This window comes from Microcaecilia unicolor, chromosome 1 (genome assembly GCF_901765095.1).
Source record: "Microcaecilia unicolor chromosome 1, aMicUni1.1, whole genome shotgun sequence".
Classification (NCBI taxonomy): Eukaryota; Metazoa; Chordata; class Amphibia; order Gymnophiona; family Siphonopidae; genus Microcaecilia; species Microcaecilia unicolor.
Genome location: NC_044031.1, coordinates 367,840,342 through 367,861,866, shown reverse-complemented (window position 1 = coordinate 367,861,866; position 21,525 = coordinate 367,840,342). Strand labels below are relative to the sequence as shown.

The 21,525-nt window shown below is 45.1% G+C and overlaps 1 protein-coding gene across 1 annotated transcript in view; it reads left to right on the top strand.

The window, feature by feature from the left end:
- LOC115474434 (NFX1-type zinc finger-containing protein 1-like) overlaps positions 1-21,525 on the top strand; it is a 303,411-nt gene that overhangs the window by 200,695 nt on the left and 81,191 nt on the right. The window contains 2 exon segments of the mRNA XM_030209896.1: positions 3,929-4,083; positions 6,021-6,166. Of these exon segments, the coding sequence (XP_030065756.1) occupies positions 3,929-4,083; positions 6,021-6,166 (301 nt within the window).

Genomic DNA, 21,525 nt, shown 5'->3' with positions numbered 1-21,525 from the left:
CATTTATATCCCACATTATCCCAAGCAAACTCGGGTTCAATGTGGCTTACATTTGAAAATACAGTGAGATAGAGTAATAGAATTCAGTTAACATCATGGGAGCAAGTTGATGGATATGTTTGAAACATTTAACAAAGATGAGATTACGATATATACCCAGCTAGGCATTCAAAAGTCTGTCCTTTAATGATACTGCATTTTCAGAAATCATAGCCATAAGTATAGATGGAGGGGCATAATCAAACGCGAACGCCCATCTCCATGGGCGTCTATGTCCGAAAACTGGTACATGAAGAGGCGGGACAGACCATATTTTCGAAAAAAAATGGGTGTCCATCTTTTTTTTCGATAATATGGTTTGTGCCGGCCAAATGCATCGGATTTGTGCGGATTTGAGCTGGGCTGTATCGTTTTTCAGCGATAATGGAAACCAAAGGCGCCCTGCTCAAAAACGAACAAATCCAAGGCATTGGGTCGTGGGAGGGACTAGGATTCGTAGTGCACTGGTCCCCCTCATATGCCAGGACACCAACCGGGCACCCTAGGGGGCACTTGTAAAAAGTAAAAAAAAAAAAAAAAAAAGTAAAATACCTCCCAAGTCCATAGCTCCCTGCCTTTGGGTGCTGAGCCCCTTAAATCCCCCCCCCCCCAAAATCCACTGCCCACAACTCTACACCATTACCATAGCCCTAAGGGGTGAAGGGGGGCACCTACATGTGGGTACAGTGGGTTTTGGGGGCGGTTTGGAGGGCTCCCATTTACCAGCACAAGTGGAACAGGTAGGGGGGGATGGGCCTGGGCCCACCTGGGTGAAGTCCACTGCACCCACTAACAACTGCTCCAGGGACCTGCATACTGCTGTGATGGAGCTGGGTATGACATTTGAGGCTGGCATACAGGCTGGAAAAAAAAGGTTTTTAAAGTTCTTTTTTTTTGGTGGGAGGGGGTTAGTGACCACTGGGGGAGTCCGGGAGGTCATCCCCGATTCCCTCCGGTGGTCATCTGGGCAGTTGGGGCACTTTTTTGGGACTTGTTCGTGAAAAAAAAAGGGTCCAAAAAAGTGACCCAAAATCATGGTAAAACCGCCTTTTTTTCGATTATCGGCAGAAGGCAGCTATCTCTCCTTGGCTGATAACCACGCCCCAGTCCCACCTTCACCACGCCTCTGACACGCCCCCGTCAACTTTGGTCGTTCCTGTGACGGAGTGCAGTTGAAGATGACCAGAATCGGCTTTCGATTATACCGATTTGGTCGCCCACGGGAGAAAGACGCCCATCTCCTGATTTGGGTCAAAATATGGGTGTCTTTCTCTTTCGAAAATAAGGCTGATAGTCATTCAAGCATTATCACATGCTCACAGCAGAACAGGCATCAGTGCACACATTGCAAAAGTAAACAACAACTTCTACAGTACAGTTTAAACCAAATTGTTTAATTACCCTTAAGTTTCGCCTTTGGATTTAACAAGCAATACCATGTGCATGTAAGGTTTGGATAAACGAATTAAAAAAAAGTTTAAAGCAAATGCCCATATGTAATACTTGGTAGCAATAATGAAACAGTGATGGAATATTCACATAGCAAGCAGCCAACAGATTTAGTTTCCACTAAATATAATTAACTTTGTATGAACTTGATGGCAAATAGTGTGCTGCTGACTACTGAATTTTGGTGGTGTGTTGTTTGCCTTCATAATAAAATCACACTCATTTATATACAAATACATAGCCAGGAGACAAAGATTTTTTTTTAAGCCTTTTACAACCACACAGACTTGAACAACAGAATTGGACAATATTGACGAATTTAGACCAATTCTGGACAGAACTTCTGCATGAAGGAAACTCTTCCCTCATTATTCAATACCTGTCTTTGAAATAGTAGTAATAAAAAAAATTAAGTGCATTTTTATAATATACCACTGCATTCCACAAAACAAAAAGGAGGAAGTGCCCACATTCCATCTTTTACTTTTGCTGTTTACATAGGGAAAAAAAGATATTAAATGCTCCCAGGTTTCGACCAAATTAAGATTTAAAAAAAACTTTCTACTTGTAAATAGAAACTCTGAATGTTGAGCACCTGATTTTCATAACACAATGTCTATTTTGGTGGCCCTTTACTAGGTGAAAACATCTGTGCACGAATACAATGCCTGCTAGGGAGTCTCTATAACCAGCCCCTTTAACTGACACACTGATTATGATTTAGAACTAATTAGTACTCTAACCATTGAGACCAATACTTCCTTTGTGTTCATCCATATGCTGCACAAGTCTGCATGTTTGAAAATATAAGTAAAATCAAATAAAAATGCTACCAACAATAAAGAACAACAGTGTGGATGCAGCAGCTGATAGGTTTGTTTGCTTTGTTTTGGGTGTATGGAGATGATGGTGCGCGGGGGAGGTGGAGCAAAGCCAACTTCAACTTGTTGACATCATGCCATCTCCTGGCAGTGTTGCCAGGTGGGCGGTTTTACCGCTCAATTGGGCGGTTTTCCGCGACCCGCTGCGGGAAATTTTTGCCCGCGGCGGGTTGCGGTTTTTTGGGCTTCTTTTTTTTTCTTTTGGGCGGTTTTCAGGCGATTGTTTCGGCCGTGGGGGCGGGGTTAGTGAAGTTCTGGGCGGGGCCGATGACGAGGGAGGCGGGGCCGATGACAGCGGGGGCGGGGTTGATGACGCGGGGGTGGGGGTGTCAGGGGCGGGGTTTGAGTTTGGGCGGGTTTTGGGCTGGATTTAGGCTGGTTTGGGTGGGAAAAAAATTTTCCACCTGCAACCTTGTCTCCTGGTCTCAATCTAACTTCCTTGGTCTGTCTGAATCCCTCCCCTACCACCATCTCATCGGACTTCCTGTTGCCAGTGTAGAAGTCTCTTACTCTGTCTTAGAGGTGTGACTGCCTCACTTTAGTCTGTTGATCTCACTTCTTTTTCACTTCAGCTTATACAATGGCTTCCCCATGTGCAGATGCCTTTAGGTTGTGGGTTGATACCATGGCATAGTGAAGCATCACTGTGTTTTATGAAAGCCTTCTCAAATGTTAGTTTGGGCAAATATGCTCAAGACATAAAATCTGCACAGGGCTGCCATAGCTGTTAGTCAGATTAGACAGTCACCTTGCATGTCAGCTTTGTGAGCTGGGGGTGGGGGGTGCTGCAAAGAACAGCTGCAGTCAATGGAAAATAGCTCACACTGAGGTAGGAAATGGAATGTGGGTACATAAGTACATAAGTAATGCCATACTGGGAAAAGACCAAGGGTCCATCGAGCCCAGCATCTTGTCCACGACAGCGGCCAATCCAGGCCAAGGGCACCTGGCAAGCTTCCCAAACGTACAAACATTCTATACATGTTATTCCTGGGATTTTGGATTTTTCCAAGTCCGTTTAGTAGCGGTTTATGGACTTGTCCTTTAGGAAACTGTCCAACCCCTTTTTAAACTCTGCTAAGCTAACCGCCTTTTTTAAAACTATTTCCACGCATAAAAAGTTTCTTTTAGAATTACCATAGTAACATAGTAGATGACAATAGATAAAGACATAGTCCATCCAGTGTGCCCAACGAGATAAACTCATAGCACACGTAGACAATATGTATAGCATTATGCACATACTTTTACCTAAGACAAGCAGAAGCGTTCTTGAGAGCGGGGTTTGTATACTTTTTGATTTTTCAGACGTGCAGATACATTTAAAAGCTTTGTGCATGCTAATTGCAGGTGTAACTGTGATGATTGAGGAGGGCACAAGGCTGAAGGTTTGCTGAACCTACAGCCTTCTTTGTGCTGGTGTATGGGCACATCTGTTGACAAAGTAAAAAATGGATCGGAAATTAAAATGTAGGAGGCATGTTTATTTCTTATAGAGGTAATTAGATGAAATCCAGTATGAAAAGTTTCAATGATTGTTATCCTTGTTTTAACTTTAGACTGTGGAGATTCAACTACATTGCCAAAATTCGCCTTCAGATGTACGAATTCGAGAATGAGTACCAGCAAGTAGTCGACAGGTTGAATGAACTTAGACATCAAGAAGATCTTCTGATCATGAAAGAAGCACATGTGGTTGGCATGACCACCACAGGTAACTAAAGGAAGCGATCATACCATATCTTAATATCTTATTAATTTTGGTAGAGCAACCACACAGGCTACGATTATAGCATAGCAGACCAAGGAGTAGGATGAAGAGTTGGTGTTTGTTGAAGGTACATCAAAAAGACTTGACACAGCGGTTGTGTCTCTGTTATCTAGGTGCTTGCCTCAGGAGTCTTCTGCATACCACGTGGAAGGAATGGGTTTGATTTCTAAACCAGCTTCTGCTCCTTGAATTGCTTGGGTCTAAGGATGCTGAAGAAGCAGTTCTTGGGGGAGAGGAAGTGACAAAGGCCACCGAGGTGGAGGAACAAAGCAACTGCTTTGTAAAGATTTACTGCCGAACACAGAAATTCGTATCTCTTTCCCATGAAGTGGGAGCTCCTGCTCTTTGATTGTCCGTTTAAATTGGAAGCTGAGCCTTCTGCTACTGCGAGACCATATACTATTGGGGGGGGGGGGGGGGGCTTTCTCAGTTTTTAAAAATTTCATCTCCCTCCTCCTGCAGCTTTCTTTAGATTCGGTGTATTTGGGGTGGCAACAAGGGGGCAAGCTAGTTCTGGAAGGTGGCAAGCCAAAGTGGCATTTCTGCACATCACCCCCCCCCCCCACACACACACACACATACATACATACATTTTTAAATTGGCAGTATAAGACACCGTTGCCTTCTATACATAAAAAATACTCTTCTCCTCCAGCTAGTTTCAACTACCAGTTAAAACCTCCATTATAATTGATAGCATTATTCAACAAATTCTTCTGTGTGGGAATGAAGTTCTACAGAATTGGATAGAATCTCAATATAAACCCTGCATCTCCAGCTCTATATCACAAATTCCCCTCAATGGAGCTGTCCCTCTTACACATCATACAGAAATATTCAGATTGTGATTATTTCCTCAGGAACACACACACTCCTTCCACTGGCAGTCAGTTTGTTTAAAACAGGTTTTTGTTTGTGTGGTGATTCCACAGCAGTGCTTCTCAACTCAGTCCTCGGGGTACTTCCAACCTTTCAGGATATCCACAGTGCATATACATGAGATTTGCACACACTTCTTCCATGATATGCAAATCTATTCAAGCCTATTCATTGTGGATAATCTGAAAACCCGAGTGGCTGGTCTTCAGCATTTTTATTTTGGGTGTCAAGGGCGTGCTTTCAAAGAGGGCCAAACACTTTGCAAAATAACAGAAAAACACTGTTACAGAACACTGCAGCCAGATTGATATTTGGTTGTAAGAAACATGATCATGTGTCGCTTATTTTGAGAGAACTTCATTTGTTGCCGGTGAAAGCACGAGTGGAATTTAAAGTGACCTGTCAGTTATTAACTTACTCTTCCAGTACTAGAACAACAGTCGCTCTACCTCTTTTCTAAGATTGGGTTTTCCTTCTGTTAACAATGTGTGATATAAAAGTATACATGATAGTTCTTTTGCTTATCAAGCTTGTAAGATTTGGAATATTATTCCGGTCTTTATTCGTAGAATTCCAAATTATTTAAAGTTTAGGAAGGCTTTGAAGTCCTATTTGATTGATAGGTATTAAAACTTTCTATTAATTTGTATATCTTTGTAAACCACTTTGACTCCTTGTTTGATTTAAACGATGTATAAGCATGGAATGGAATATCCAAATTATGGACTGTAAAACTCAGCTGAAGTATTGATTTGCTGTATGATCTAGATCATGGATATAATTTTACATTGCTGTTTGCACATGTATATGCTACCATTTCCACATGCATATGCTTCTAAAATGAGTTCCTAAATTAAGGAAAATGTGCATTGGGGTAACAAATTTGCTGTTGATATTCTCTATGGAAAAGGCAATGCTGAAATGCTCCACTAAATTAATTTCAACCTTCTACAATATTCTAAGAAACAACCTCTCACAGCTGAAATTCTTGTTTACTTTAGGTGCAGCTAAATATAGGAAAGTACTTCAGGAGATTGGGCCTAAGATTATCATTGTTGAAGAGGCAGCGGAAGTGCTGGAATCTCACATTGTAACCACACTAAGCTCACAGTGTGAGCACCTCATTCTGATTGGAGATCACCAGCAGGTAATCTTGCCTCTCAAACGCAGAAAAGGAAATTATGATTATTTAGCTGTCTTGAGATGACTATCCAGCTTATAATCGAACGAGAATAACGCCCAAGTTCCGACCTAAATCGGGAGATGGGCGTTCTTCTCACAAAAACAAATAAAGCGGTATAATCGAAAGCCGAACTTTGGACGCTTTCAACTGCACTCCGTCGCGGATGCGGACAAAGTTGACGGGGGCGTATCGAAGGCGTGTCGAAGGCGGAACTGGGGCGTGGTTATCGGGCGAACAGAGATGGGCGCCCTTCGCCGATAATGGAACAGTTTTGAGCTAGAATTTAGGACACTTTTCCTGGACCCTGTTTTTTGACGAATAAGGCCCCCAAAAGTGCCCTAAATTACCAGATGACCCCCAGAGGGAGTCGGGGATGACCTCCCCTGACTCCCCCAGTGGTCACTAACCCCCTCCCACCACAACAAATGATGTTTCACAACTTTTTACTTTCACCCTCAAATGTCATACCCTCCTCCCAAGCAGCAGTATGCAGGTCCCTGGAGCAGTTGTTAGGGGGTGCAGTGGACGTCAGGCAGGTGGACCCAGGCCCATCCCCCCCCCCCTACCTGTTACAATTGTGCTGCTTAATGCTATTAGTCGTCCAACCCCCCCAAACCCACTGTACCCACATGTAGGTGCCCCCCTTCACCTCTTAGGGCTATAGTAATGATGTAGACTTGTGGGCAGTGGGTTTTGAGGGGGATTTGGGGGGCTCAACACCCAAGGGAAGGGTGCTATGCACCTGGGAGCTCTTTTACCTTTTATTTGGTTTTTGTAAAAGTGCCCCCTAGGGTGCCCGGTTGGTGTCCTGCCATGTGAGGGGGACCAGTGCACTATGAATCCTGGCCCCTCCCACGAACAAATGCCTTGGATTTATTCGTTTTTTGAGCTGGGCGATTTCATTTTCCATTATCGCTGAAAAGCAAAAACGCCCAGCTCACACCTTGACGAATAAAACATGGGCGTCTTTTTCTTTTAAAAAATACGATCCGCCCCGCCCCTTCACGGACCCGTTCTCGGAGATTAACGCCCATGGAGATAGGCGTTTCTGTTCCATTATGCCCCTCCACGTGAGGCTAAAGCCTCAAGTTATAAATGTATGGCCCATCTCACTGTATGTTGTGTGCCAAGCATAATCCCTCAAATTTTGTATAGGTCACCCAAAGTTAGGCACAAATTTTAGGTTGCAGATAATGTGTGTAAAGTAATTTGCTGATAACAATCAGTAATTGGCTTTAACAAATGCTAATTGGCACAAATTACTGGTTATACACATATCTGTTCTGCACCCCTATTCTATAACCTGTGTGCCTAACTCATCTCATGTGCAATTCCAAAGGGGGCATGGCCAAGGTCAGGGAATGAGCGGGTCATGGACGTTCGCAGGATTTAGGTGCCATCATTTACACCAGTCTTTGGCAGGCATAAATACTCGCATCTAAAGTTAGGCACGAAAATGACTTAAGCTAGTATTTTATAAACACAGATCCACGCGGAACTGACTTTATAGAATTTACGTGTAGCACAGATCATCCTGGTGCCTAACTTTGGGCGTCCTGTACAGAATTCCCCCCAATATGGAAGAAACTCAGTGGAAAGCTATGACAGCTATATTTATTTATTTATTTATTTGGATTTATTAACCGCCTTTATGAAGATATTCACTCAAGGCGGTGTACAACAGGTACAGTTTAACATAAAACTTACAATTTTAACAGCATAACAATAGTAAAATGATCAAGTATAAACATAAATACAATAAATAAGATAAACTTCAAAAAAAACAAACCTAATAATAGGACTAGAATACAGAAATTTCTTGAAAAGTCTATGCTCAAATGACCAGAATATAAGTGGTAATACTGAATACAGGATTAAGACTTTATATCACCTAGAAAAATTCATTTAAATAGTAAACCACTTCAACTTGCTGATCAGAATAAGGTGGTACAGTGAGTTATAAACGAAATGAAAGTACAAGACAAAGACAAAATGCTTAACTCCAGGGCTGGAAAATCCCTGGGAGATTAAAATTTGATTTCAGGAAGCTAAAGGAAAAAGTGAAATAATCATAAGGGAAAATTTTTCATCTGTCTCTATAAACGATATAATTATTGCATTCATTTTACAAGCTGTACTCACATTTCATATGTGCATAAAGTGGCTCTTAAAATTTATCACGCAAGAACATCAAAACTATGATATGAACCTGTCCACAAAGTTTATGGATTCCAATACCATACATCTGAATCGTAGAATGCCTCTAAAAAAAACTTAGTATGTGAATCCAAACATAAGAGATCGTCAAGGAAGGGGACCCCCACAGAGCATTTGACAGCGTCGGATATGGTCTCACAAGAAAACCATTAAATGATCATTTGGAGTTGCTTAAGAGCAAGGCTGCTCAAGCTAAGTAACTTTTTTATACACATGTTTGTTGAACTGAAGTTATTGTTAATAAAGTAGACTGATTTTTGTTGTTCAACAACAGTTAACAGGAGGTTTTTCAGACCAATGAGGACTTGTTTGACCAACCCCGTAAGTAGGAAACAGTAAGTTTCAAAAAGTGTGGTTAAGGTCTAAGTGATGTCTTTTTCCTCCTGATTTTTATTTTTAAACACCAAAAACTACTACTACTACTACTATTTAGCATTTCTATAGCGCTACAAGGCGTACGCAACGCTGCACAAACACAGAAGAAAGGCAGTCCCTGCTCAAAGAGCTTACAATCAAAACATGAAAAGTAAGAAACAGTATTCAAATAAACTTAATACACATAATTCTCTTTGTGGTACCATACTAAGTTTTTTTTTATATGCACCTATCAAACCCAAGTGCATGCAAATAGCAAGGGGGAATTTCTGGGTGTGTTTTGGGTGAGACAAGGGTTTGGCAAGTTCGTAGGCGTTCCTGATTTCAGAAAGATTAAACATTTGTGTCTTATTATTATTTATTATTTGTAGCGTTTCGCTAGCATGTGGTTTTTTTGTGTGTGTATGTGTCAGAGTTATTTTGTGTGTGTGAGGGTGCGGTGTGTGTGCAGGTTGTTGATGTGTGTCTTTTTTTGTTTTGTTTTGTTTTTTGCTTGGGGGTTGGGGGATGTGCTGTGCTGGCAAAGTAGGATGAATTGGTGTGTGGCTTTGAGGGTGTGTTTCTGTTGTATTGTGTGTGTGTGGTTTTGTCTGTCGAGGTTTGTGGAGGGGGGGTCTTTCTGTTGGTGAAATGTAAATGTGGTTGTAGGGGGGTCAGCCTTTGTTGAGTGTTGTTTTTTTTTGTGTTATGCTGAGGCAGCAGTGTTGTTTTAGATGGGCGGAAGGTAGAGGAGCACGTTCTTTGTCTGTCGGTATTTTTTGGCCGTTTCAGGGCTGCTGTAGGGGAATGCTGGAAGAGAAATGTGCTGTTGGAAGCAGCGCCATCTTTTTCCATTGGGCTGGGGTTCTGGGCATCCTGGAGGTGGGTGACGGCTTGCCTGAGGACGGGGATGGTTGTTTTAAGTTGGCGGAAGGGAGAAGAGCACGGTCTCGGGCCGTCGGGGGGTGATCCGGTATGTTTGGTCCATTTCAGGCCGGCTGCAGGGGAATGCTGGAACATTTATGCGCTGCAGGAATCAGCGCCGTCTTTTTCCGGGTGCTCGGGGAATCCCCGAGGTGGGAGACAGCTTGCCTGAGGCTGGGGATGGTTGGGCACGTCCTTGGCCGCTTCGGCAAAAGAGGAAGGGGGTGGGGAGTTACCTGCAGCCGCCTGAGAAACCATGTATTCTTTGTTTGTTTTGTATTATTAGTTTGCATTTCTGTTGAAGAAAAAGTGGATGCCTTTCGAATGATGGAGGTGGTGCGTCGGTGTGTGGTTGTTTCGTTAGTTTGGCAGCAAGTCTCCAGCGATTCCTAGGCAGGGAAGGAGTACTCCTCCCCTTTCCTTGGTCGCTGTTTGCTGCTGGCTGGGTTGCGGGTAATCCAGCTGGGCCGCAGCTTGTCCTGTTCGCCCACGTCCCAGATGGTGACGGGCACGTTGTTTTCCGGCTCCTCTGACTCCATGGCAAGCTATCCCAAATATAGTCTGTGCTATAGGCCCTCTGGCACTCTTCAGTCTATTTTTGCACATACCCACAGCAGGAATATTCTTCTCTCGTTCCAGCGGTGTTTCTGTGCTCTCCGTGCTGCACAGATAATGAGCCATTCTGCTGGGGAATGCTCCTTCCTTATTGTCACGTAGTTTCCTCTGAGTGGTCCGTCTTACGTTGCCTAGTGTTGCCTGGGAACGGTGTTGTGATGGTCCTTTGTGTTTCAGAATGTTGAGGGTGTTTTTTCTGATTGGTCTGTCATGCGAGGGCGGGGCAGAGAGACATGGTCAGTGTTGTGGCTTCACCACCATGAATCCATGAACCCTTCAGTGAGTGACTGAGTGACTTCAGAACGTTGTCTTCAGAATGTTGAGGGTGAGTTTTATTATAGTAGATTTGTAGCATTTGTATCCCACATTTTCCCACCAATTTGCAGGCTCAATGTGGCTTACATTTGCCGTAATGGCGGTTGCCATTTCCGGGTAACAGAATTACAGATGGTATTGCGTTGAGGTGCATACATACATGGTAACATACATAGAACATAACATGTATGTATGGAACAAATCATGGTATATATATATATATATATACCACTAGCAAAAAAGGCCCGTTTCTTTGAGAGATGAAACGGGCGCTAGCAAGGTTTTTGTGTCCAGCGACCGTCCTGTTCCCCGGCCCCCCCCCCCCCCTGCAGGCACCCATGGCCAGGGATGCAGCTGTCCCCCAACCCCCCTCCAGGCAGGCACCTGTCAGCTGCTGTCGCTGGCGCTCCATCCCTCGGCCCCCCCCCCCTGCAGCCACCCATGGCCAGGGATCCAGCTGTCCCCCAACCCCCCTGCAGGCAGGCACCTGTCCGCTGCTGTCGCTCCATCCCCCGGCCCCCCCTGCAGCCACCCATGGGCAGGGATCCAGCTGTACCCCAACCCCCCCTCCAGGGACCTGTCCGCTGCTGTCGTTGGCGCTCCGCGATGCGGTGTGCGTGTGAAAAATGGCCAGCGAGGCAGGGGGAGATGGCGTTTCGTGGAGTGTGTTTGCTCCGCCCTCGTCGTCATCACATTGTGACGCGAGGGCGGGGCACACATGCTTGGGCAAACCGGATATCTCGCCCCCTTCACACTTCCGGCTGGAGGCTTCATAGAACGTTGGTGTTGCCTTTTATATAGAGAGATGTGCATACATAGATGGTAAAGAAGAATAAATTATGGTATTGCATGAAGGTTCCTGAGTAAAAATTGGATTGTAACATACATTAGGTCATCGACTATAGAAGGACCCTATTCAACGTAAGGTATAAAGTGGTGGTGCTTGATCATTAATATCAAAGACGTTAATCAGTCATGTGATAAGAGTTCGGTTTTGAATAGATAGTGTATAATGTTATTATTTGGTATTTAAGGTGGATGCTTATGGTATGAAGATGGTTAGGTCTTGTGTTGTTTTTATGGCCTTCGGTAGTGCGTTCCATAGCTGCGTGCAGATGTATGAGAAACTGGTCGTGTATGTGGATTTATATTTTAGCCCTTTACAGTTAGGATAATGGAGATTGAGGAATGTGCGTGATGATCTTTTTGCATTCCTAATAGGCAAGTCTATAAGGTCTGACATATAGGTCGGGTCTTCCCCATGAACGAGTTTGTGGACCAGGGTGCAAACTTTGAATGCAATACATTCTTTTAGTGGGAGCCAGTGTAATTTTTCTCTTAGTGGTTTGGCGCTTTCGTATTTCGCTTTCCCAAATATGAGTCTGGCTGCTGTGTTTTGAGCGGTTTGAAGCTTCTCAATGATTTGTTCTTTGCATCCGGCATATATGGCATTACAGTAGTCTAGATGGCTTAGCACCATTGATTGTACTAGGCTGCGGAATACATCCCTTGGGAAGAAAGGTTTGATTCTTTTAAGTTTCCACATTGAATAGAACATTTTCTTTGCTGTATTTTTCGCATGGTCTTCGAGTGTGAGATTTCGGTCAATTGTGACTCCCAGAATTTTCAGGCTGTCTGACACCGGAAGGGTGTAGTCTGGGGTGTTTATGGTATTGGGTCTGTTTGTGTTGTATTGTGAGGACAGGATGAGACGTGTTTTTTCTGCGTTTAGCTTTAGTTAGAATGCTTCCGCCCATGAGTTCATTATTTGGAGGCTGTGTGTGATTTCATTTGTGATTTTGGTTATGTCTTGTTTGAACGGGATGTATATCGTGACGTCGTCAGCATAGATGTATGGGTTGAATCCTTGGTTGGATAGTGATTTGACTAATGGTGTCATCATTAAGTTAAAAAGGGTTGGTGGGAGCGGTGATCCCTGTGGTACTCTGCATTCAGGTTTCCATGGTGTTGACGTTTTTGAGTTTGAAATCACTTGATAAGTTCTTGCTGTTAAGAAGCCTTTAAACCATCTTTGTACGTTTCCTCTGATCCCAAAGTAGTCTAGGATATTCAAGAGTATTTGGTGGCTGACCATATTGAACATGCTGGACATAACGAATTTTAGGAGTAGCACATTGTTTCCAGTTGCAATTAGTTGTTTAAATTTGGCTATGAGAGTGATTAACACTGTTTCAGTGCTATGGTTGGATCGAAATCCTGACTGTGATTCATGTAGTGTTGTGAATTTGTTTAGGTAATTGGTGAGTTGTTTGGTTACCATACTTTCCATTAGTTTTACTATCAGGGGGATGGATGCTACTGGTCGATGGTTGGTTGTGTCATTTAATTTTTTCTTTAAGTCTTTGGGTATGGGTGTAAGTAATATATATCCTTTGTCTTTGGGGAAAAGTCCGTGTTGTAGCATGTAGTTCAGGTGTGACGTAAGTTCTGTTATGAAGCGTTTGGGGACGAACCTTATTAGGCTTCTAGGGCAAATATCCAGTTTGGAATGGGTTTTGGAGAATTTGTTGAGTGCTTGAGTGATGGTTTCTTCGGTTAGCAGATCGAAGTCATTCCAGGTTCGATCTGCTGGGTATTCCCCGGGAGTAGGGTCCAGGCAATCCATAAATTTTTCATGATCAGTGATGTTGAGTGGTAATGTGGATCGAAGTTTTATAATTTTTTCATTGACGTATTTGGCAAGTTGGTCTGTCGATGGGGTGTCTGTGCTGGCTTTGGTCACCGGTGTGGTGTCTATTAATTTATTCACGAGTTGGTAGAGTTTATATGCATCTTTGTAGTCTGGTACTATTTTGGTTTTATAGTATGCTCTTTTGGTTTGTCTTATTGTATATTTGTATTTTCTTTGCATTTGTTTCCAAGCTTTAAGTGTGTGTTCATTTTTCATTTTTTGCCATGCGCGTTCGAGTCTCCTGACTTGTGTTTTTAGTTTTTTCAGTTCTTCGTTGAACCACGGTATTGAGCTGTGTCTTCGTGTGGTTCTTGTTTGTAGTGGTGCAATTTCATCTAGTATGCTCCTGCATCTGTCGTCCCAATTTTGGAGATAGTGTTTGGAGTCTCTCTGTGCTAACCATTCATTTTTGTAGATCTGTTGCCAGAAAGTAGCAGGATCGATCTGTCCTCTAGTGGTGTAGGTTGTGCATTCTTGCTTGGGGTGCGTGTCTTTTTTCCGCCATCGCAGGGCTACGTTTAATTTATGGTGATCTGACCATGGTATGGCAGTCCATTCTATATCTGTTAGTATAAGGTTGGAGTCTAAGGATTGTTTGTGTGTAATGAGGTCAATTGTGTGTCCTATGACATGTGTAGCTTGCATATTAGGCAAGTTGAGGTCCCATAATTGTAGGAAGTCTTAAAGTCGATAGCACCTGTTATTAAATGTGTTTAGGATTTGGCAAACAGGTGCTATCAAGCAGCAGTCCACTGAGGGGATAGGCTTGCCCCCTTAATCCTCCAGTTGTTTTTGTCTCCTCTAAATGCCAGACTGGTAAGGGAAGCCAGTCATTGTGACACGTCGGGATAATACCTAGTTATGTTTCTAAGGTCGCAAAGATAACCAGTTATGAGCCAGCACATAATTGGATATGTGGTTAACTTCTGGCTTTGAACCTGCCGGTATTATATATGTTATTCAAAAATGGATGTTTATGCAGCACACATCCAGTGCATAAATACTCATTTCTCCTGTATTTCAGAACAGGCTGTATGTGGACAGATTCTGTTCTAAAATACTGAGGAATCTTGAGATACACTGACCTGCAGATATCAATTCTTCTGTGACCTGTCTAAATTAGGGCTGTTTGTGCTCACTTGTTCAATAGTTTGTAAATTTTTACATCAAGTTGCCATAATCGCCACCATCTTTACTCAAGTTCTGAGTCCTTCCTGTGGAACGCTCTCTCACTCCCATTTCCCTGCCCAGGGAAACCTTCTCTCATTCCCTTTTCCTGGTACGTTAGAAATGGGCAGGCTGGATGGACCTTGCAGTCCTTATGTGTTACCATTCTGTTTCTGTATGTAAGTTACGGGGTCTATATTCAAAATCATTGAACCAGGCAGGAGAGCCTCCTGCTTAGTTAAATCGTTTGTGTCTGCATATCTGCTGGTATTCAGTGGCATTTAACCGTACACCCCAAGATTCTATACATGATGCACTGAGTAGTGCGTGTAAATTTGTGCACACAGCCAATTTACATGCGCACCTCAATTGTTTAACGAGGAACTTAGTCCTGATAATTAGCCATAAAGCGAAGATACTTATCTGTAGCAGGTATTCTCCAAGGAAAGCAAGCCCTATATTCTCACTGATGGGTAATGCGATGCCGTGTTGCCCAGTCTGGTGCTTGTAACAAGCTTTTAAGAGCTTTGTGGAGTGCAAGGCACGCTCCAGTGTGCATGCATGAGTGCCTTCCCGCCCTCCACGAGAGCGCAGTTACCGCAGTACAATACTACAGCTTTAGAAAATATGAGACAACTCCAAGGGGAGGTGGGAGGGTTGTGAGAATATAAGGCCTGCTGTCCTCGGAGAATACCTGCTATGGGTATGTATCTTCGCTTTCTCTGAGGACAAGCAGGTCTATTCTCACTGATGGGGAATTCCTAGCAACTAGGCTCACCAAAAACAATAAGCATTGGTCAACTTGGCCTCGCAGCAGCGAGGACATAACACAAATCAACCTGAGACTGTAAACAAACAGAATGAAAGTGCAGCCTGGAACAGAATATGCCTGGGGGGGGGGGGGGGGGGTGGAGTTGGATTCTAGATTCCAAACAGATTCTGAAAAACTGGCCGAACCGACTATCGCGTCGGGTATCCTGCTCAAGGCAGTAGTGAGATGTGAATGTGTGGAGGGAATTTCACATTGCAGCCCTGCATATTTCTTCAATGGAAGCTGACCACAAGTGGGTTATTGACATAGCCGTGGCTCTGACATTGTGAGCCTTTACATGACCCTCCAGGGCCAGCCAATTAGAGTGTGCGTTCCCCATTTGCAACTCCCATCCTGTTGGGATCAAAAGAAACAAAGTTGGGCGGACTGTCTGTGGGACTTGTCCGCTCCATGTAATAGTCCAGTGCTCGCTTGCAGTCCAAGTGTGCAAGGCTGTCTCATCAGGATGGGCATGTGGTCAGGGAAAGAATGTTGGCAAGACAATCAACTGGTTTAGATGGAACTCTGGCCTCACCTTAGGCAGGAACTTAAGGTGCATGCAGAGGGGCTACTCTGTTGTGATGAAACTCAGTATAAGGTACATCCACTACTAAGGCCTGAAGCTCACTGACCCTACGAGCTGAAGTAACAGCCACCAAGAAAATTACCTTTCAGGTCAAGTACTTCAGATGGCAGGAATCCAATGGCCCAAATGGAGCTTTCATCAGCTGGGTGAGAATGACATTGAGGTCCCTTTACAGTGGTGGAGGCTTGACAGGGGGCTTTGACAAAAGTAAACCTCTCATGAAGTGAACAACTGAGGCTGTCCAGAGATGTACGTACCCTCTACATATTGATGATAAGCACTAATTGCACTGAGGTGATCCCTTACAGAATTGGTTTTGAGACCAGACTCAGATAGGTGTAGAACGTATTCAAACAGGTTCTGTGTAGGGCAAGAAAGAGGATCTAGGGCCTTGCCCTCACACCAGATGCAAACCTCCTCCACTTAAGAGTAACACCTCTTAGTGGAATCTTTTCTGGAAGCCAGCAAGACCTGGGAGACACCTTCTGGAAGACCCAAGGAGCAAATTCTATACTCTCAATGTCCAGGCTGCGAGGGCCAGAGACTGAAGGTCAGGATGCAGAAGAGATCCCTCGTTCTGTGTGATGAGGGTCGGAAAACACTCCACGATTCTTCAGAGGATAACTCCAGAAGAAGAGTGGACCAGATCTGCTGAGGCCAATAAGGCGCAATCAGCAAAGTCTTCCCCACGAGAGGAATGGGAGGACATGCATACAGAAGACCTGTCCCCCAATGTAGGAGGAAAGCATCTGACACTAGTCTGTCATGGGCCTGGAGCCTGGAACAGAACTGAGGGACTTTGTGATTGAGATGAGTGGGAAGGAGATCCACCGAGGGGGTGCCCCACGCTTGGAAGATCTCCCAGGCAACACCCATGTTTAGACTTTATGCGGTTGCATAACCCTGTTCAGTCAGCCAGCCAGGATGTTGTTTTTGCCCACCAGATAAGTGGCGTAAAGGATCAGGCCATGCTGTACAGCCCAACGCCACATCTGGATAGCCTCCTGACTCAGGGCGTGATCCGGTGTCCCCTGCTTGTTGGTATAATACATGGCAATCTGATTGTCTGTTTAAATGAAAACAATTTGGTGAGACAGCTGATCTCTGAAAGCCTTTAAAGTGTTCCAAATCACTCGAAGTTCCAGGAGATTGATCTGGAGAGCGGACCAAGCACCTTGAGTGTGGAGCCCATCCACATGAGCTCCCTGACCCAGGAGACATGCATCCGTTGACAGCACTTTTTGTGGCTGAGGAATTTGGAATGGAAGTCCCAGAGTCAAATTGGAGTGAATGGTCCACCACAACAGGGAGTGAGCAACTCTGGGGATGCTTGGATGACATCTTCCAGACCTACCATGGCTTGATATCACTGAGAAGCCAGGGTCCATTGGGCAGTTCCCATGTGAAGATGTATCATGAGTGTCACATAAACTGTGGATGCCATGTGGCCCCGATAGCCTCAACATCTGCCGAACCATGACCTGCTGAGAATCTCGAAACCGAGAAGCTAGAGCAACTAGTGTCTGCCCTAGGCCCCGAGAGGAAGGCTTGAACCTTCTGCATACTGAGCAGGGCTTCAGTGAATTTCAGTTGTTGGGCAGGTTGTAGATGGGACTTGGGGTAGTTTTAAAACAAACCCTAGTAGCTTGAGCACCTGAATAGCCCTCTGCAAGGACTCCCAAGCACCCGTCCTCAGATGTGCTCTTCACCAACCAATCATGGAGATAAGGGAACACTTGACTCCCAGTCTGCATAGCGATACTAGAGATTTGGTGAATACCCTGGGAGCTGACGTGAAGCCACAGGGCAGCATGCGGTACTGAAAGTGCTATGTTCCCATCCAAAATCGAAGATACTTCCACCTGAAGATACTTCAGGTGGACTGGAAGTATTCGGATGTGTGTGTATATGCATCCTTTAAGTCCAGAGAGCATAGCCAATCATTTTCCTGAATTATGGGAAGAAGGGTGCCCAAGGAAACCATCCTGAACTTTTCTTTGACCAGGAATTTGTTCAGTTCCCTCAGGTGTAGGATGTGACGCATGCCCCCCCCCCCCCCCCCCCACACACACACACTGTTTGTTTTCTTTTGCACAATGAAGTATCTGGAATAGAATCCCTTCCCCTGGTGGAAAGGGCTTGACTGCATGGGCCTTCAGAGGGGCGGAGAGTTCCTCTACAAGTATCTGCTCATGCTGAGAGCTGAAGTAATGAGTTCTCGGTGGGCAGTTTGGAGGTTTCTGATGCCAGTTGAGGGCGTATCCAAGAAGGACCATTTGGAGAACCCACTGGACAGAGGTTATAAGGGGCTACTTCCCCCCCCCCCCCCCCCCCCCCGACTGGAAAGTTGTCCAGGACAACAGTTTGACAGTGGCTATGTTCTCCTGGAGCCAGTCAAAAACTCATCCCCTGCTTTGACTGAGGAGTAGCAGGGGTGTTAGGCGCACGCTGATGACAGGAGCGAGTGTGCTGAGGCTGAGTAGGCTGGCAACGGAGGTGGCTTACCTATGTCTATGAGAGTAGTAGGCACCCCTTCTTGATTTGCCAAAATACCTCCTAGATGAGAAGGCAGATGCAGAAGGTGCACGGTGGGAGAGAGAACAGATGGTATTGGTGTGTTCCTTGATTTGGTCAGCGACCTCCTCAACCTCCTCTCCAAAAAGGTTATCCCCCGGCACGGGGCATCTGCCAACCTCTGCTGAACTGCTGATTCCGAGTCAGAGACACACATCCATGAGAGCCTGCGCATCACTAAATTTTGGGCAGAGATTGGACAGAGATCCTGGATGTCGTAGGCGCCCTTGGCCAAGAACTTAAGATATGCGTTCTGCTGCTTGGCCAACTGGCGAAGCAACTCGGCCTGCTTCGGTGGGAGAGATTCAGTTAAGTCTAGCATCTTGCTCACCGAGTCCTTCAAGTAGACGCTCATGAAGAGCTAGTATGATTGGATACGTGACACAAGCATAGAAGCCTGAAATATCTTCCTCCCAAAATAATCCAAGGTTCTAGTGTCTGTGCTCGGTTTTGCTGAAGTATAATCTCTAGAACTCCCGGCCCTTTTCAGGGTGAATTCTACCACCATGGAATGATGAAGCAACTGGGACATCAAAACCAGGTGTGCTGTGGATCCTGTACATGGTATCAATTTTCTTGGGCAGTACTGGGATAGACAGAGAGGACTCCCAATTCTGCACATCCTGCAGGATCTCGTGTGGTGGTACAGTCACAGCCTCTCTAGGAGGAGACTCGTAGTCCAGGACTTTGAGCATCTCGGCCCTAGGCTCATCCTGCACTTCTAAAGGAAATAGAATGGCAGCCACAATAAATAAATAAATAAAAATAAATTTCCTTCACAAAATAGGGGAAGGAAAGGCTCTCAGGGGGAGATTTTCTCCTTTCCTGTAGAGGGGAGGGGTTGGAGAGTGTGCCATAGAACTCATCCTCTGAGAAGTACTGTTGGTCCTCCTCCGACTCCCATGAACGTTCCTCATCGGTGTTAGTCAAAAACTCTTCATGGGAGGGCTGAGACCGAGCCTGCTTCGACTTAGAGAAACCATGTCCCTGAGGGAGGCATTGAGGAGTTGACTCCAGTGAAGCTTCTTTCACTGACGTCGAGGGGGTACCGGCTTGGCTGGCAATCAACACCGGGGCTGCATGCAACATCGGTGATGGAGGCCGCACCGCAGGCTGAGGACCAATAGGGGCTGCAACAGAAGCCAAGATAGGGGCAAACACCCCCGATGCTGATGCACTCCTTTGCATGAAACCAACCAGCAGCTCAGGGAACAAGGCCCAGAAGCACTTATCGAGGGCTGACACCGGGAAAGGCTGGGGCATTGGTTCAGAGATAGTCTGTAGAACTGCTGGGGTCGAGAAAAGAGCCCTGGTCCTGGCTGCTGGGAGACCGATGCACCAGAACCTCTTGTAAGGAAAGAGAACGGCCCTCCTGACACCGACATTTCTCTGGTGCCACATCCTTTGCCCCGGAGTTCCAGGCACCATGTGTTGAGGGAGACCAGTGCCGATGCTCTTGGCCTTTGCCCGAAGGTGATCATCGAGGCTCCTTGGTGCAAACTACGACAATGTCAAATCCTCACAGCAGGCCGGTTCCAGGGGCCCTGCACAGCAGTTGACATCAAAGCAGGAGGAGACCCACTCAATGCATCACTGCTACCAATGTCCACAGGTCTAGCAGCCATATGTACCGATGCTGGTGCAACACCCAACATCAATGCCAATGCCGAGGAATCAAACCAGGCTCCAAAATTCCTCTCCCGTTGAGCCTCTCAGGCCAACTGGGTCCTTTTCTTCATACAAAGACACAGGACACAGAGGGGCTAAGGTCGAGCCCCATACACTGAAGACACCAAGAATGGGTGTCCTTACCAGAGATAGTCCGATTGCACCAGGTCCAGCGCTTAAAACCACTGGGAACTTTTGTGGACATGGAAGGGAAAACCTCTGCAGTCAAATCGAATGATTCAGTGGTGCCACAAAAAGGGGCAAGGCACCAGAGAAAAAAAACCAGGGAGAGCGTGATCAGAATCCAGGCCTAAAAATGGCCCAGTGACTTGGGAAAAAATAAAGGACACTTATAGTGAGGGGAAAGAAACTAAAATGATAAGGGAAGGAACAAATGGGTAACCCGAATACATCACAAGAGAAAAATAGTGCAAAAAAAATTGCTGAAAGGCACTGTAAGCTCTTCAGACCGAGCTGTGAAGAACAGCATGAAAAAAAATCAACCATCCTTCACCGTGGTAGAAAAAGAACTGAGGTAACTGTTCTCTTGTGGCGGGCCGGAAGGCACTCGTGCATGCACAGTGGACTGTGGCTCGCGCTCCACAAAGCTCTTAAAAGCTTGTTACAAGCACCAGGCCAGCATGGCATCGCGTTACCCCTCAGTGAGAATAAATAGGCCTGCTTGTCTTTGGAGAATTGGAATTTATGCATGTTCTTTGCTGGGCATGTTCTGTAAAGCGGCACTTGTAAATTCTCACTTGCACAGCCAAAAGGGGTTACAGTCCTAGGAGGAGCATGGGCATATTGGTGCCATCAATCAAATGTATGCGCATTGTTACAGAATTTGGGCCTGTGTGCGTAGCTTTAGGTGCAGGCATTTACACCAGCTTTACACAGGTGTAAATGGCCACGCCTAAATCTATGCACATCCAACGGGCCTAAGCCTATTCTATACACTGCATCTGAATTTACGCTAGGCTTATAGAATATGCTTTGGACACACCTAGATTTAACATACCATATATAGAATCAGCACTAACTGCCTCCACGGTGTCCAGTTAGTGCAGCAAAAAGGCTGTCCTAACTTTATCCATCGAGCTAACTGGGCATCGTTCTGAAAATCAGCCAGTGCCTGATTAACTCAGTTCTTCCTGCGGCTTAAAAACAGCTGGCTGATGCAGGCTGAGTATTACCCCTTATTTTTTTTACAGTACAGTCTCGATTATCCGACCAGACCCGGATAGTTGAAAAGTCAGATAATATGGAAAACCCCTCAATTTTCAAAACTTTTTCTAGAACAAAGATTTTTAATAAAAATAAATGTGATGATGTCACCAGGAGATCTGTTGCATATGCCAGATGGTCGGATAAGTGAGACTGTACTGTAAAAAAAATAAGGG